General features: G+C 45.0%; 1 protein-coding gene across 12 annotated transcripts in view; it reads left to right on the top strand.

The window, feature by feature from the left end:
• The window catches only part of rims2a (regulating synaptic membrane exocytosis 2a), a 227,380-nt gene that overhangs the window by 34,928 nt on the left and 173,432 nt on the right, over positions 1-19,020 (top strand). For 9 of the 12 annotated variants that reach the window (XM_038976293.1, XM_038976291.1, XM_038976296.1 and 6 more), the window contains one exon: positions 4,232-4,463. In XM_038976293.1, coding sequence (XP_038832221.1) covers positions 4,232-4,463 — 232 coding nt within the window. Of the gene's footprint in view, positions 1-4,231; positions 4,464-5,632; positions 5,645-19,020 lie in introns of all 12 variants that reach the window. The other 3 variants (XM_038976295.1, XM_038976299.1, XM_038976301.1) reach the window with 1 other exon arrangement.

Below are 19,020 nucleotides of genomic sequence, written 5' to 3' on the forward strand. Positions count from 1 at the left end.
GATAACAGACAGATTAGTCTTTTCATGGTCTTCTCTTTACAGCAATAGCCATTTGCTTTTCAAACGATGTTTTCCCGCGATTGTATTTTGAAATATTGCCATATGCCTGGCTGTGGGCCTCTTTCACTGACATTCGCAACTCAACGATCATTTATTCGGTATTTGCGGTGCACGCTGCCCAAATTGAGGATCCCTCCAACAGGCAATGCGATGTAAAACAATCCACAGCGTATTCTTTTAAAATAAGCTTTTTGGTGTTGTAATGATTTTATGTATTTCTGTATATACAGGATTAGCCTAATTATGCTATATAATTTTGGCAATTGAATTACATTTACTTTAGGAGAAACCTTATGGATACCCTGCCAACGGCCGTGAGTCGAATTTGCTTTCAAAGGATACTTTTGGACAGCTGAAGCAACACATACTTTTCCTTCAGGAAAATGACCATATCCTTTAGGATTATTTTACTATGGTGAAGAACACAAGAAATTGGATCTATAAAATGCATGATGTATTTTTGGATTAAGTGACAGCCATTTACATTTTAAAACTGTAATAGATGATATCGATATTGCATTGTGGTTGAATAAATGGATCTGACGTGCACTGTGACTGTGCTACATCACAGAAACATGACATCAGACGTGACATCAATGTTATGTCACCCAGTCAGACATCCACAAGGAACACAACTTTAAACATTTAAAAGGCATGTCTTGATAAGATAACCTTCTGAGTTCATACTTAAGGCCAACAGGCAGACACATATTGAGTTTCTGGTCTTGGCTGGGTCCTGGTAGGGATACTATGTTGACTCTGTCATACAGTATACAGTAGGGGCCAGTGCAGGGCTCATGTTTCAGAGGTAAGAAGGGTCGGATAGACAGCCGGAGCTGGTACAATGAACAGCATATGATTACATGTCAGCGGTGTCATGCGCGTTTGACCAGGTTTGACCGAGGGGGAGACGGATGGGGAACGGGAGCCATCCACCAGCTGCCTGAACCTCTCAATACCCCTCTCTCCTCCCCCCTCTACTCTATTTCTCTTCTCCTCCCTCTCACTCTATTCCTCTCCCTCTTTTCCCTGGCCATCTCCTTTCCCTACCTCTCCTTTCCCTCTTTTCCTCCTTCTCCCTACCCCTCCCTAACCCTCCCTACCCCTCTCCCTAACCCTCTTCCTGGTTTAGGGAGAGTTGCATCTTGAATGGCAGCTCTCTAGTGACTCTCTCTAGTGAATCTAGGAGCCTCTATAGGCCCTCTAAACCAGGGGTTCTCAAACTTTTTGGGGCCAGTAACCCCTTTTGTGATAGCAAATTCATCAGGGACCACCTCATAATTCGAGTGAGATAAAAATAGCAAGGCGTTTTACTATGACTTCGGTAGTGCATGGCCGGACGATCCAAGTCTTGGGCCGTGGGAAGAAACATTTTAAAGACCCACCTCTTGGCATCAGAGACAAAAAAGTTGCAGTTTTCAAGCTAATTTCCTGCAGTTTTAGACATTTTGTCAGAGAGATGTTTTGTTGAGATGTTTTGTTGTTACAGGTTCTATGCCAATATCCTGCAATTCTACACATTTTGCCATGAGGCAGAGAGAGAACGTAGAAGTTTTAAAGCTTAAAGCTAGAGTCCTTAATTGAAACAATAACAAAGGGGGCATTCCACCTCTGTTTTGGTAAAAAGCTGAGGGATGGGCCTAGAGAAATGTAACCACTCTCAAATTCATAGACAGAGCTATGGATGCAAGGACTGACCATCCATGATATCAAAAAGATAGTTTTATCAATGTTCTGAGGCTATACAGTGTTAGTTACATTTACATTGTTTACAAACATTGGAGTAAAACAAGCAATTTGGGGTTTTGATGGGCTAAGACAGTTGAACTAAACTCATGAGGCATTTACAAGTTATATTCTTCAAGACTAATTGAGTATATCATGGTATTCCATACCAAAAATGGATGTAGCAACTAAAGATTCTAGTTTTAAAGTACTGTACAGTGCATTTAGGTAAAAACTTTTTTTTGCGGAATACAAGAACATAATACAAATAGTATTAAGTTGAAAACATTTTAATTGGTGGGGCACTGTGGATACCAAAATCCCTGTGAGCCTCCCAAGCCCATGTGACCCAGGGTTAAGAACACAAGTTGTAGATGAATTATGTTACATTGTATTTTATTGTATTGTATTACACCTTCTAAACTTATTCCATGGGTCCCTTGGCCCAAATGTAATCTGTGGTTAGAAGTATTTTTTTTTTTGTGTGTCTGGCGTCGGACCCCCTGCAGTACTGCGGACCCCACTTTGAGAACCCCTGCTCTAAACAGCAGACACTGCTACCCAATATGCACATACCATTAACAAGTCTTCTATCTGTAGACTTGTTCTGGTGTCTGTGTGTATGTGTCTGTTTGTGTGTGTGTTTGTGTGTGTGTCTGTGTCTGTGTGTGTCTGTGTGTGTCTGTGTCTGTGTGTGTGTGTGTGTGTGTGTGTGTGTGTGTGTGTGTGTGTGTGTGTGTGTGTGTGTGTGTGTGTGTGTGTCTGTGTGTGTCTGTGTGTGTCTGTGTCTGTGTGTCTGTGTGTGTGTGTGTGTGTGTGTGTGTGTGTGTGTTAAACAACACTACACCACCACATCCCAGGTCTAATCTGTGTTCAGTATATAGCCCAGTGTTCATCCAGAGTGGGTACAGCAGCGTGGCAGTATGACACAGAGAGGTGCCATCCAGGGTTCCGTCTCTATCTAGTGTTCAGCAGGGTGATAGTCATCAGACAAGGCCCAGCCACATTGAGTCACGCGCCAATTACATTTGGGATCTAAATAAAAGGCCTGTTTGTGGGAAAGAAGAGGCAGCATGTTTACCACCTACACGACACCAAGCCATGCATACTTACGGTAAAATGATAGCTCTGGTTAATAATTCACGTGACTAATGAATGTTGCAGGGGAAAATGTGGAGACGAAACCAATTCTAATCGCCATATCATGAAGTCAGCCAGGGTTTTAGTTTCCAAGGATACACCCGATTGACATGTGTCATACAAAATGCATGCTGGTCTGTCTGTGTGAGGTAGCGTTTCAGGGTCCTCTGGTCCTCAGGTCCGGTTGGATCTGTCATGTGTGGGTGCATTGGGAGAGTATAGGACAAGATGACACTAAATGTACATCTAGTGTTTTGAGCAGGCGGTGCAGATTAAAAGAGAATGTTGAGCTAAAAACTTCCTTCCAAATGGCCCCCTTTTCTGTATTTGGCACCCTTTTCCCACAGGGCACTAGTCAAAAGTAGTGCACTGTGTAGGGAATAGGGTGCCATTTGGGACGCATACAAACACTTTGCCCACTGCGATCTATGTTCCCATCTGGATCGCAGAAACAATGTCTGAAGACTTGAAGGGTTGACGTTGTTTCAGTAAACCACATGGAGGCCTACACAATAGTCTGATTCCTCTGCGCTGTCTAAAGGCACTGTTAGCCCGATGGTTGGATGGATGCTGTAGTGTAGGCTACCCAGTCATGATGTTGTTGCTGTGAAAACAGATTTGATGTGTTCTTTCCACTGAAGTGTGGGCATTGACATTTGGAGGGCTGTATTAGCTTACGTCTCGAGCCCCGCCCTGAAATCCCCGCCCTGAAATAGAAACACAGGTACAAATGATTCATTAAACGCCGGGAACCTGAGTAAGTGGAATTAAGTTAGGCTCTTAAATTTACAATGCAAACTCTATACCTTCCTACCTGGCCCGCCTTGTTTCAGTAAAGATGGGTGCAGCTCTATGTGAATGTTGATCTATAGTAACAGTACAACAATATGCAATGCAGAACATACTCTGAAACATTTCTAACTCTGACAGTTGTATGTAACAAACTGTAGGTTATTTGGTTGACAAAACCTTTTGGTTACACTTTCTATAAGTGTATATAATCAAGGCCATTATAAAGCATGTTCCTCATAGAAAGTGTTCCCTACATTTCTCTTAGAAAGGAATCAGAGCTGCATACGTCGCTTTGCTGTCTACCAACACTAATGGACTCCACACAACATCCTGCAGTTAGCTACAGCACAAAGACATCTGAAATGACTTCCTATCCCCTGAAGTGCATTGTTATACTCTGGCGAAAGTAGTGCACTTTAATGGGACTAGGGACTAGGGAGACATTTAGGACAAAGTTTCTGTTTTGAACTGATCTTTTCCTAACTGCGCTCCTCTCTTGCTTCCTTCCTTGCAGGAAGTTGCACCAGCAGTTTGAGAGCTACAAGGACCAGGTGAAGAAGATGGGGGACGATACGACCCCGCAGACAGGGACGACAGGAGAACCCCAGAAGAACCCCAACGACTCTCCTACCTGCGGGATTTGCCACAAAACCAAATTCGCTGACGGCTGCGGCCACCTCTGTTCATATTGCCAAACGAAATTCTGTGCTCGGTGTGGAGGACGAGTGTCTCTGCGGTCAAATAAGGTGAGGAGGTTGAGTCTAGCAACCTCTGTTTGCCTGTGTCTATGAACGCACACACACATACAGACTTGCATGCATAACTGACAAAAATGTTTTGTAATGATTGTCCTCTTATAAGATTACACACACACACACACACACACACACACACACACACACACACACACACACACACACACACACACACACACACACACACACACACACACACACACACACACACACACACATACATACATACCTGGAAATGTTTTTGTAGTCATTGTCCTCTTGTAAGATTACAGTGAGACGGTGGAAGTAATTTTTCAATACAACACGTTTTATACAATCACATGCAGGCCAGTGCAGTCCAGCTGTCATGAGAGAGTGGTTTTTTGCTGCTTCTCTCTCTCTTGGGTCCCAAAAATAACCTGACTAGTCCATCCATTTCTGTCTCAAATCAAATCCTCCACTGGGTTATGAAACATTAGTGTGAAATCAGAAACTGGGCCTCAAGCCAGATACAGACAGTGGTGCAGCTCACAACACATCCCTTCTGACGATCTATACCATATACTAACTCCTACCAATGTTTCTCCCATTCATACTCTCTGCAATACTTTGTTAGACTCTGACTGTAAATGTGGTGAGGGATGATTCTAGATGCAGTGATTTTTTCAGGTCTTGTTTTCAGTTTGGCGTCAGGTAGCCTAGCGGTTAAAAGTGTTGGGCCAGTAGCCAAAAGATTGCTGGTTTGAATCCCAGAGTCGATGTGCCCTTGAGCAAGGCACTTAACCCTAGTTGCTCTGGATAAGAGGGTCTTATAAATATGTCAAATGTAAATCTCTTTCTTTACCACTGGGGGGAGCTTCTCCCCTGGCGTCTCACGACAGCCCTAAATCTCATGGCTGTATTACCATGCTGCTCCACTGTCTAACTAACTAACCTTGTTGTGAAATCCTCCTACAGAGTAAGCCTTGATTTATTATTATGTGACTGAGTGTTTATGCTTGGTGCCGTCCAATACCCTCACTGTCGGAATGCGATGTGTCAAAGTGTACTAATGTCACTCACAATCTTTCTCCCCGTTCCCTTCTTCCTCTCTCTCTCTCTCTCTCTCTCTCTCTCTGTCCCTGTCTTCCACTCCCTCTATCTCTGTTTGCTGCATTCCTGCTCTCATGGAATTGCAACAGGAGGACAAAGTGGTTAGCAAATCCTTTTCCAACCTTTTTCACATCTCGAATAAGAAAAGTCTGAATAGAAGCATCGCTCCTTCGCCCCCATAAGATGCTTCGCAGACTGTAATATACACATACAGTACCCTGAATACATGATTTTTGACCAATCACATCTGTGAGTCAATCATATCATGTTGAAGGCCAGACCAAAACGGAACATACAGTTGAAGTCGGAAGTTTACATACCACAAATTTCTTGTTAACAAACTATAATTTTGGCAAGTCGGTTAGGACATCTACTGTGTGCATGACACAAGTAATTTTTCCAACAATTGTTTACAGACATATTATTTAACTTATAATTCACTGTATCACAATTCCAGTGGGTCAGAAGTTTACATACACTAAGTTTACTGTGCCTTTAAACAGGTTGGAAAATTCCAGAAAATAATGTCATGGCTTTATAAGCTTCTGATAGGCTATTTGACATAATTTGAGTCAATTGGCGGTGTACCTGTGGATGTATTTCAAGGCCTACCTTCAAACTCAGTGCCTCTTTGCTTGACGTCATGGGAAAAGCAAAAGAAATCAGCCAAGACCTCAGAAGAAAAATTGTAGACCTCCACAAGTCTGGTTCATCCTTGGGAGCAATTTCCAAATGCCCGAAGGTACCACGTTCATCTGTACAAACAATAGTATGCAAGTATAAACACCATTGGACCACGCAGCCGTCATACCTCTCAGGAAGGAGACGGGTTCTGTCTCCTTTAGATGAATGTACTTTGGTGCGAAAAGTGCAAATCAATCCCAGAACAGCAGCAAAAGACCCTGTGAAGATGCTGGAGGAAACAGGTACAAAAGTATCTATATCCACTGTAAAATGAGTCCTATATCGACATAACCTGAAAGGCCGCTCAGCAAGGAAGACGCCACTGCTCCAAAACCGCCATAAAAAAGCCAGACTACGGTTTGCAACTGAAAACGGGGACAAAGATTGTACTTTTTGGAGAAATGTCCTCTGGTCTGATGAAACAAAAATAGAACTGTTTGCCCATAATGACCATTGTTATGTTTGGAGGAAAAAGGGGGATGCTTGCCAGCCGAAGAACACCATCCGAACCGTGAAGCACGGGGGTGGCAGCATCATGTTGTGGTGGTGCTTTGCTGCAGGAGGGACTGGTGCACTTCACAAAATAGATGGCTTCATTAGGAGGAAAATTATGTGGACATATTGAAGCAACATCTCAAGACATCAGTCAGGAAGTTAAAGCTTGGTCGCAAATGGGTCTTCCAAATGGACAATGACCCCAAGCATACTTCCAGAGCTGTGGCAAAATGGTTTAAGGACAACAAAGTCAAGGTATTGGAGTGGCCATCACAAAGCCCTGACCTCAAACCCAAAGAAAATTTGTGGGCAGAACTGAAAAAGCGTGTGCGAGCAAGGAGGCCTACAAACCTGTCTCAGTTACACCTGCTCTGTCAGGAGGAATGGGCCAAAATTCACCCAACTTATTGTGGGAAGCTTGTGGAAGGCTACCCAAAACGTTTGACACAAGTTAAACAATTTAAAGGCAATGCTACCATATACTAATTGAGTGTATGTAAACTTCTGACCCACTGGGAATGTGATGATAGAAATAAATGCTGAAATAAATCATTCTCTCTACTATTATTCTGACATTACACATTCTTAAAATAAAATGGGGATCCTAACTGACCTAAGACAGGGATTTTTACTAGGATTAAATGTCAGGAATTGTGAAAAACTGAGTTTAAATGTATTTGGCTAAGGTGTATGTAAACTTCCGACTTCAACTGTATAAAGTATATGGCAGAAAATATGTTTCGATATCTTTGTTCCATTTTTTATGCAAAGTTTGGACCAAATCCCTGTCAAAGTTTCCCCTAAACAGCTATAACTGAGCTGAATGAGCTGAGAGTCCACCTCCACTGGACCGTCCGTCCGTCGGCTGCCAAGGCTGCCTGTCTGTCTTTGTTGTTGACTGATTATGGGTGGTGGATGAGTTTCCCCCAGAGTTGTAGCCTACAGATGGTGTTGAGTAGTGGCTGTGGGCTGGCAGGAGGCACCAGCAGCAGTAGGGTTGGGACAGTGTGATGAGTAGCGGGAGTGTTGGCAGATCTGCCCTGGGATCAGATCAAAGGATAGGAGGATAGGCCCACTGCTGCCCTGCCCACTGTTAGCCTGGTATTGTAGCTATCTGTCTTATTGGCCATGAAAATACATTGGTTGCATCCCAAATGGCACATGCAGCTAAAGTATTTGAAAGGAAAACAGTTGTTATTACTGGTCTGGAGGTGGAGGAGGTACAGTAGAGGAATGGAGATGGAGATGGTGGGGGTGGAGGTGGAGGTGTACATACGTTCAGTAGATGTGCTACTGTCTCAGCCAGAGCGACACAGTTTACACAGACACTGCCTCCCCTGTATCTAGTTGCAGGGCTCCAAGCCCTCACGGAGCCCTCAGGGCCAGCTGATCCAGGGGTTTGGTTCCCAGACAGGGCTGGGTGACCAGATAGTTTTTCAACCCAAGGAGGGGGATGTCACTGGGGGCCCGACTGCTGGGTCTCTGAGGGCAGGGCCCATGGACCTAAAGGATGTCTCAAATGGCACCCTATTCCCTATATAGTGAACTACTTTTGACCAGAGCCCTACACATTTTGGACACAATAAAGCCCTTTCATGTTTACACACACACACCGCGTGCACACAGACACACACACAACACTTTTCAGAGTCTCATAATAAGAATAGATGTTATGTTATTGCAAGTTCATTAACTTAGACTATATAGCCCAGTTGGGGATCTTTTGGTCAGTGCAACCACCTACAGTAGCTTGTCACGTCTGAAAGCTTGTGTGTCAGTCAAAGAGGTGCTTGTGGTGGTGGTGAAATCTGTCCTTTTTCCATCAGTATTCTCTTTCCTTCTCACAACCAGTGTCAGCAGTGACGAGAGATCTCTTGTTCTGTGAAACGGCATCAATATTTACACGCCTCAGTGTCTGGGGCCTCTAACAGAGCTGTTGGACACTGGAATATGATAGGACAGACTTGCTGCTGAGAGTTTCACAGAGAGGCAGGAGAAGAAGCAGGAGTGAAGGTTTGAGATGGATTTGAGTTACATTAGACTGAGCCCCGGTATGATTTATTTTCTGATTTAGTCTAGTATAGCCTATCAGACACATGGTTATGACAATAAAATATGATATTTTGTTATATATCTTTGCTTGATATTAGCCTACAGTAAAGAGGTGAATGACATCTAGTCTGATAGGACAGTACTGAGGGCCTTTATGTGTAACCACAGGTCAGTCTAGTCTAGGCTCAGCTGCTACACAGTAGACACATCTTATACCAGGAATGATTTTGGAGATCTAGATGGAGACTTTGAAAGACATACTGTGCACTATGTACATTTTTTGAACCCCCAGAATCCTCCTCAGTCCTTATAGGAGGACTGTTCACCATTTCAATTCCTCTGGTGTTGCTCCAAAGTAATCAACAGTCTCCTGAGACCAAGTCATTCGTGATTAAAGCGGCTTTTGAGGACATCACATGTGCTGTGGTGCTCTTGGGTCTCAGCTCTCATTCACGCTGCTGCAAACGAACAGAACTCACACTTATTGGATCTTTCAGGCCTCATCAAAGTAAAAATAGCCTAATATTCCAGTGAATTTAGAAGAACACGTTGTTGTGGCGCATCAGAAATAGCTTGGTGAGTCCCTGAGCGTCACGGGCGTGTAACGGCACACATTGGATTCTTTGAGCACAGTTGGGCCGCCCAGCACCACGGAGGGACGCGCTACATTTATAATGAGCTCAATAAGCCTCGGTAGCTGGAGACTCACACCCGCATCTATTAGTAATGAAGACTTAACTAGTAGGCCTAATACAGCGGCGGTAAAAACATGATTGCACGTTTTCTTGCTCACTCTTGCACATCTTTCCTCCCATGAAGCTGCTTTTGTATGCTTATTTTTTGTGTGCCGCGTTTCAAAATTAGAATCGTTTACTGCATTTATGAAGGGGCTGTAGCGTTTTCTATTTGACATCGTGGCAGACATGTATTTTGTTATTTTCTGTAAATAATCTGTTTAGAAAATAATTATGGTTGGAACATAAGATTGGGTGGTATTATTTGCAGCCTGGACAAATCACATACATTATTAGCATCGCGTAACCTTCACGCGGGCTACATTGAGCAGAGCTAGCTGCCTGCCTGTTGTCCGACTAGGTACTGTCCGCGGTGCTGAACGGTGTTGAAGGTCGGCGCCTGTCTTGTTTCCTCGGTTCTTCCTGATTTTACTGCACGCTGCCCCGTAACATTTCCACCAAATTAGAATTACATACGCTGTTTTTCTGCACGGACACGGTTCTTCCCGTCGTTACCATGGGTAAGCTAAATGTAAAATTGATTGTCTTGGCTTGGAAGTCATTCAATAAGATGGGCTCACAATCAGCCGTTTGGATACTGCATGTACAATGCACATGTAGGCTATGGACTGTTGTGCACTGTTTGCATAAGCAGTCAGAGTATTTTAATGTAGATGATCATATGACCAATGCTGAATGAGTTATAGGCTATTATGAATGCCTACATGTTATAAACACCTTGTTATAGCCTAGGTGAGGACAGGTAGTCTGAATACGTTTATATGGATTTTTTAGGCTATGTAGTGTCATTTTCGGTAAAAGTTCTCATTACATCATGTTCTCTGAAATTCTGAATATATATGGTCATTTCTAAAATGTATGTGAAACGGTGAACAGCTCTTTGATAAGCCGACTTTGCATGCCAAATGCTCAAGTAAGACCAAAAATAGACTTTGGCTTTGTAAATAATGTCACAGGGCTTAGGGGGGTCTGTGAAAGACATCTGCCATCTCTCTGTGTGAATCCAGTCTCTCCATTTCTCAAGCCGCTCTCATCTTTCTCTCTCGCGTCTTTCTGAACTTTGGTAAAATAACGGGCATGCATTTATGCATCAAGTCTATTATTATTACCGCGCGCCCGACACACTAAATTTAGAACCTCATTAAAATGTGATGCACCACGTGCCAGGCAGTGTTTGAACATGTGAGAGTCGGTTCTTCTTTCATCTCTATTTAGGCTACACCGTTTCATGAAATATACTTTAATACATGTTTCCCTCTGTCTTTTTGAGATCTTTACACACACAGATTTAGAAGAATGTGGTATATTTAATCCTAGGTAGGTTATATATTTTATATCACACATGTTTTAATAACACATAAAAACGTGTGTTGCATGGGGAAAAAGGAGTGCAGAATGATTGAATAGGTTCTGTATGTTTCAGAAACAGTCAGTTTCAAAGCCAAGATGTTCCCAGACATGTTCCCTTAAACAATTAGTTTTTAATGAGCTCAGTTAAGTTCAGGCCAGGTGAGACTGGGAGGGAAACAGGCAATATGATACCTATGACAGTCTATTCACCATCACATTAATATTTGACCATGACGCACATCTCTTTATAGTATGTGATATTTTTGTTCTCTGAATGCTATGAACAAGATACAGTAACATCTGATGGTTGGGAATGCATTTAGTCTGAAAGATATGAAACCAACTATGTGTTTTTGTCTTCGAAAAGAACAGTGACTATTTGGACTCAAGTAATGCAACAATGGTTGCAATTCTCTTAAAAGTTCAAAAATGGTCACTGTGGTATTTTCATTGCCCTATAGGTTCGAAGTTTGATAATATCATGCTCCCCTCCACTGTTTTGGTATGATGCTGTTGTAGTGTAGTCCTGCTTCTTGGCCACAAGAGGGAGCTCATTGACTGAGTGTTGGCTACTGGAACATATGTATCAGAAAGAGGTGATCGTCTCCTCCCTCCCCTGTTCATTTGACTTTGATGTAGTGTAGCGCCACGGGCCTGACAGCTCAACACAGCTCAGCACAAACTGGGATAGCTGAAGGCTGCTCTCCATCTTAAAGGAGTTTCAGTCAATGCTGTAAATCGTCTTTTAGAAAGTCATGAACATACACTAGATTGGTCATCGAAAGCACCACCACAGCACCACCCTTGTAATAGGCTATAGCAGTGTTTTGCTGTAGAGATTTGCAACACACGAGGTTGTCTGAACGCTAGGCCTGCTCATTTTAGATAGAAGTTATTGATTCAAGTCCAGATGGATTAGATGGAGTAAATAGATGGAATAAAATATGGAGTATAATATCTTTGCATGGGACCAAATGCAAATGAGAAAGATGATAAGGATGTATGAACCCACCTTGAGTTTAAATGAAAAAACATTAGATAACAAATGACATGTCAATCTAAACAGCTTGATGGTACCCATCGTAACACATCAGTAGTCTACAGTACCTATGCTCCAGCACACCCTGCAAACAAGAAGAACTATTAAATTGATCATAGTGATTCAGGAGTAACATTAAAACAGAGCAATATGCCTCACCAACATTAGACAACTATACAGAATACCCAAACTCAAAATCCTGAAATAAGTTAGTTAAATCAATGAGAGAATAGTAGGATGAACTGATAACTAAAATAACAGTGCAGATGGCACTATTTTACTAAGTGCAGAGATGTATTATAAGTAATGAATGTGTAGGGGACTTCTGAAATTCTACAGGCTTTGTGGCGCAGCAGAAAGATCAGCAAACCCCAAATCCAGGGTTGTGAGTTCACATCCCAGGTGGGGTCATATTGAAAAGTCTGTACTAAGTGATCATGTCAAATGTAATCATGTTGTCATTGATAGGGGCAGCAGGATGTAATTGATAGGGGCAGCAGGATGACATTGATAGGGGCAGCAGGATGTAATTGATAGGGGCAGCAGGATGACATTGATAGGGGCAGCAGGATGTAATTGATAGGGGCAACAGGATGTAATTGATAGGGGCAGCAGGATGTCATTGATAGGGGGAACAGGATGACATTGATAGGGGCAGCAGGATGACATTGATAGGGGCAGCAGGATGTAATTGATAGGGGCAGCAGGATGTAATTGATAGGGGCAGCAGGATGTAATTGATAGGGGCAGCAGGATGTCATTGATAGGGGCAACAGGATGTAATTGATAGGGGCAGCAGGATGTCATTGATAGGGGCAGCAGGATGACATTGATAGGGGCAGCAGGATGTAATTGATAGGGGCAGCAGGATGACATTGATAGGGGCAGCAGGATGACATTGATAGGGGCAGCAGGATGTAATTGATAGGGGCAACAGGATGTAATTGATAGGGGCAACAGGATGTAATTGATAGGGGCAGCAGGATGTAATTGATAGGGGCAACAGGATGTAATTGATAGGGGCAGCAGGATGTAATTGATAGGGGCAGCAGGATGACATTGATAGGGGCAGCAGGATGACATTGATAGGGGCAGCAGGATGTAATTGATAGGGGCAGCAGGATGACATTGATAGGGGCAGCAGGATGTAATTGATAGGGGCAGCAGGATGTAATTGATAGGGGCAACAGGATGTAATTGATAGGGGCAGCAGGATGACATTGATAGGGGCAGCAGGATGTAATTGATAGGGGCAGCAGGATGTCATTGATAGGGGCAGCAGGATGTAATTGATAGGGGCAACAGGATGTAATTGATAGGGGCAGCAGGATGACATTGATAGGGGCAGCAGGATGTAATTGATAGGGGCAGCAGGATGTCATTGATAGGGGCAACAGGATGTAATTGATAGGGGCAGCAGGATGTAATTGATAGGGGCAACAGGATGTAATTGATAGGGGCAGCAGGATGACATTGATAGGGGCAGCAGGATGTCATTGATAGGGGCAACAGGATGTAATTGATAGGGGCAGCAGGATGTAATTGATAGGGGCAACAGGATGACATTGATAGGGGCAGCAGGATGTAATTGATAGGGGCAGCAGGATGACATTGATAGGGGCAGCAGGATGACATTGATAGGGGCAGCAGGATGACATTGATAGGGGCAGCAGGATGACATTGATAGGGGCAACAGGATGTAATTGATAGGGGCAGCAGGATGTAATTGATAGGGGCAGCAGGATGACATTGATAGGGGCAGCAGGATGACATTGATAGGGGCAGCAGGATGTAATTGATAGGGGCAGCAGGATGTCATTGATAGGGGCAGCAGGATGTCATTGATAGGGGCAACAGGATGTAATTGATAGGGGCAACAGGATGTAATTGATAGGGGCAACAGGATGTAATTGATAGGGGCAGCAGGATGTAATTGATAGGGGCAGCAGGATGTAATTGATAGGGGCAGCAGGATGTCATTGATAGGGGCAACAGGATGACATTGATAGGGGCAGCAGGATGACATTGATAGGGGCAGCAGGATGTAATTGATAGGGGCAGCAGGATGTCATTGATGGGGAAACAGGATTACATTGATAGGGGCAGCAGGATGTAATTGATAGGGGCAGCAGGATGACATTGATAGGGGCAACAGGATGTAATTGATAGGGGCAGCAGGATGTAATTGATAGGGGCAGCAGGATGACATTGATAGGGGCAGCAGGACGACATTGATAGGGGCAGCAGGATGTAATTGATAGGGGCAGCAGGATCTAATTGATAGGGGCAACAGGATGTAATTGATAGGGGCAGCAGGATGTCATTGATAGGGGCAGCAGGATGTCATTGATAGGGGCAGCAGGATGCCATTGATAGGGGCAGCAGGATGACATTGATAGGGGCAGCAGGATGACATTGATAGGGGCAGCAGGATGTCATTGATAGGGGCAGCAGGATGACATTGATAGGGGCAGCAGGATGTAATTGATAGGGGCAGCAGGATGTAATTGATAGGGGCAGCAGGATGACATTGATAGGGGCAGCAGGATGACATTGATAGGGGCAACAGGATGTAATTGATAGGGGCAGCAGGATGACATTGATAGGGGCAGCAGGATGTCATTGATAGGGGCAGCAGGATGTAATTGATAGGGGCAGCAGGATGACATTGATAGGGGCAACAGGATGTAATTGATAGGGGCAGCAGGATGTAATTGATAGGGGCAGCAGGATGTAATTGATAGGGGCAGCAGGATGCCATTGATAGGGGCAGCAGGATGTAATTGATAGGGGCAGCAGGATGACATTGATAGGGGCAGCAGGATGTAATTGATAGGGGCAGCAGGATGACATTGATAGGGGCAACAGGATGACATTGATAGGGGCAGCAGGATGTCATTGATAGGGGCAGCAGGATGTCATTGATAGGGGCAGCAGGATGTCATTGATAGGGGCAGCAGGATGTCATTGATAGGGGCAGCAGGATGTCATTGATAGGGGCAGCAGGATGTCATTGATAGGGGCAGCAGGATGTAATTGATAGGGGCAGCAGGATGTAATTGATAGGGGCAACAGGATGTAATTGATAGGGGCAGCAGGATGACATTGATAGGGGCAGCAGGATGACATTGATAGGGGCAGCAGGATGACATTGATAGGGGCAGCAGGATGTAATTGATAGGGGCAGCAGGATGTCATTGATAGGGGCAGCAGGATGTCATTGATAGGGGCAGCAGGATGTAATTGATAGGGGCAGCAGGATGACATTGATAGGGGCAACAGGATGTAATTGATAGGGGCAACAGGATGACATTGATAGGGGCAGCAGGATGACATTGATAGGGGCAGCAGGATGACATTGATAGGGGCAGCAGGATGACATTGATAGGGGCAACAGGATGACATTGATAGGGGCAACAGGATGACATTGATAGGGGCAGCAGGATGACATTGATAGGGGCAGCAGGATGACATTGATAGGGGCAACAGGATGACATTGATAGGGGCAACAGGATGACATTGATAGGGGCAACAGGATGTAATTGATAGGGGCAACAGGATGACATTGATAGGGGCAGCAGGATGACATTGATAGGGGCAGCAGGATGACATTGATAGGGGCAGCAGGATGTAATTGATAGGGGCAGCAGGATGTAATTGATAGGGGCAGCAGGATGTAATTGATAGGGGCAGCAGGATGTAATTGATAGGGGCAACAGGATGTAATTGATAGGGGCAACAGGATGTAATTGATAGGGGCAGCAGGATGTAATTGATAGGGGCAGCAGGATGTCATTGATAGGGGCAACAGGATGTAATTGATAGGGGCAGCAGGATGTCATTGATAGGGGCAGCAGGATGACATTGATAGGGGCAGCAGGATGTAATTGATAGGGGCAGCAGGATGACATTGATAGGGGCAGCAGGATGACATTGATAGGGGCAGCAGGATGTAATTGATAGGGGCAACAGGATGTAATTGATAGGGGCAACAGGATGTAATGATAGGGGCAGCAGGATGTAATTGATAGGGGCAACAGGATGTAATTGATAGGGGCAGCAGGATGTAATTGATAGGGGCAGCAGGATGACATTGATAGGGGCAGCAGGATGTAATTGATAGGGGCAGCAGGATGTAATTGATAGGGGCAGCAGGATGACATTGATAGGGGCAGCAGGATGTAATTGATAGGGGCAGCAGGATGTAATTGATAGGGGCAACAGGATGTAATTGATAGGGGCAGCAGGATGACATTGATAGGGGCAGCAGGATGTAATTGATAGGGGCAGCAGGATGTCATTGATAGGGGCAGCAGGATGTAATTGATAGGGGCAACAGGATGTAATTGATAGGGGCAGCAGGATGACATTGATAGGGGCAGCAGGATGTAATTGATAGGGGCAGCAGGATGTCATTGATAGGGGCAACAGGATGTATTTGATAGGGGCAGCAGGATGTAATTGATAGGGGCAACAGGATGTAATTGATAGGGGCAGCAGGATGACATTGATAGGGGCAGCAGGATGTCATTGATAGGGGCAACAGGATGTAATTGATAGGGGCAGCAGGATGTAATTGATAGGGGCAACAGGATGACATTGATAGGGGCAGCAGGATGTAATTGATAGGGGCAGCAGGATGACATTGATAGGGGCAGCAGGATGACATTGATAGGGGCAGCAGGATGACATTGATAGGGGCAGCAGGATGACATTGATAGGGGCAACAGGATGTAATTGATAGGGGCAGCAGGATGTAATTGATAGGGGCAGCAGGATGACATTGATAGGGGCAGCAGGATGACATTGATAGGGGCAGCAGGATGTAATTGATAGGGGCAGCAGGATGTCATTGATAGGGGCAGCAGGATGTCATTGATAGGGGCAACAGGATGTAATTGATAGGGGCAACAGGATGTAATTGATAGGGGCAACAGGATGTAATTGATAGGGGCAGCAGGATGTAATTGATAGGGGCAGCAGGATGTAATTGATAGGGGCAGCAGGATGTCATTGATAGGGGCAACAGGATGACATTGATAGGGGCAGCAGGATGACATTGATAGGGGCAGCAGGATGTAATTGATAGGGGCAGCAGGATGTCATTGATGGGGAAACAGGATTACATTGATAGGGGCAGCAGGATGTAATTGATAGGGGCAGCAGGATGACATTGATAGGGGCAACAGGATGTAATTGATAGGGGCAGCAGGATGTAATTGATAGGGGCAGCAGGATGACATTGATAGGGGCAGCAGGACGACATTGATAGGGGCAGCAGGATGTAATTGATAGGGGCAGCAGGATCTAATTGATAGGGGCAACAGGATGTAATTGATAGGGGCAGCAGGATGTCATTGATAGGGGCAGCAGGATGTCATTGATAGGGGCAGCAGGATGCCATTGATAGGGGCAGCAGGATGACATTGATAGGGGCAGCAGGATGACATTGATAGGGGCAGCAGGATGTCATTGATAGGGGCAGCAGGATGACATTGATAGGGGCAGCAGGATGTAATTGATAGGGGCAGCAGGATGTAATTGATAGGGGCAGCAGGATGACATTGATAGGGGCAGCAGGATGACATTGATAGGGGCAACAGGATGTAATTGATAGGGGCAGCAGGATGACATTGATAGGGGCAGCAGGATGTCATTGATAGGGGCAGCAGGATGTAATTGATAGGGGCAGCAGGATGACATTGATAGGGGCAACAGGATGTAATTGATAGGGGCAGCAGGATGTAATTGATAGGGGCAGCAGGATGTAATTGATAGGGGCAGCAGGATGCCATTGATAGGGGCAGCAGGATGTAATTGATAGGGGCAGCAGGATGACATTGATAGGGGCAGCAGGATGTAATTGATAGGGGCAGCAGGATGACATTGATAGGGGCAACAGGATGACATTGATAGGGGCAGCAGGATGTCATTGATAGGGGCAGCAGGATGTCATTGATAGGGGCAGCAGGATGTCATTGATAGGGGCAGCAGGATGTCATTGATAGGGGCAGCAGGATGTCATTGATAGGGGCAGCAGGATGTAATTGATAGGGGCAGCAGGATGTAATTGATAGGGGCAACAGGATGTAATTGATAGGGGCAGCAGGATGACATTGATAGGGGCAGCAGGATGACATTGATAGGGGCAGCAGGATGACATTGATAGGGGCAGCAGGATGTAATTGATAGGGGCAGCAGGATGTCATTGATAGGGGCAGCAGGATGTCATTGATAGGGGCAGCAGGATGTCATTGATAGGGGCAGCAGGATGACATTGATAGGGGCAACAGGATGTAATTGATAGGGGCAACAGGATGACATTGATAGGGGCAGCAGGATGACATTGATAGGGGCAGCAGGATGACATTGATAGGGGCAGCAGGATGACATTGATAGGGGCAACAGGATGACATTGATAGGGGCAACAGGATGACATTGATAGGGGCAGCAGGATGACATTGATAGGGGCAGCAGGATGACATTGATAGGGGCAACAGGATGACATTGATAGGGGCAACAGGATGACATTGATAGGGGCAACAGGATGTAATTGATAGGGGCAACAGGATGACATTGATAGGGGCAGCAGGATGACATTGATAGGGGCAGCAGGATGACATTGATAGGGGCAGCAGGATGTAATTGATAGGGGCAGCAGGATGTAATTGATAGGGGCAGCAGGATGTAATTGATAGGGGCAGCAGGATGTAATTGATAGGGGCAACAGGATGTAATTGATAGGGGCAACAGGATGTAATTGATAGGGGCAGCAGGATGTAATTGATAGGGGCAGCAGGATGTAATTGATAGGGGCAACAGGATGTAATTGATAGGGGCAGCAGGATGTAATTGATAGGGGCAACAGGATGTAATTGATAGGGGCAGCAGGATGACATTGATAGGGGCAGCAGGATGACATTGATAGGGGCAGCAGGATGTCATTGATAGGGGCAGCAGGATGTCATTGATAGGGGCAACAGGATGTAATTGATAGGGGCAGCAGGATGTAATTGATAGGGGCAGCAGGATGTAATTGATAGGGGCAACAGGATGACATTGATAGGGGCAGCAGGATGTAATTGATAGGGGCAGCAGGATG

The sequence above is a fragment of the Salvelinus namaycush genome, chromosome 37 (genome assembly GCF_016432855.1).
Source record: "Salvelinus namaycush isolate Seneca chromosome 37, SaNama_1.0, whole genome shotgun sequence".
NCBI lineage: Eukaryota > Metazoa > Chordata > Actinopteri > Salmoniformes > Salmonidae > Salvelinus > Salvelinus namaycush.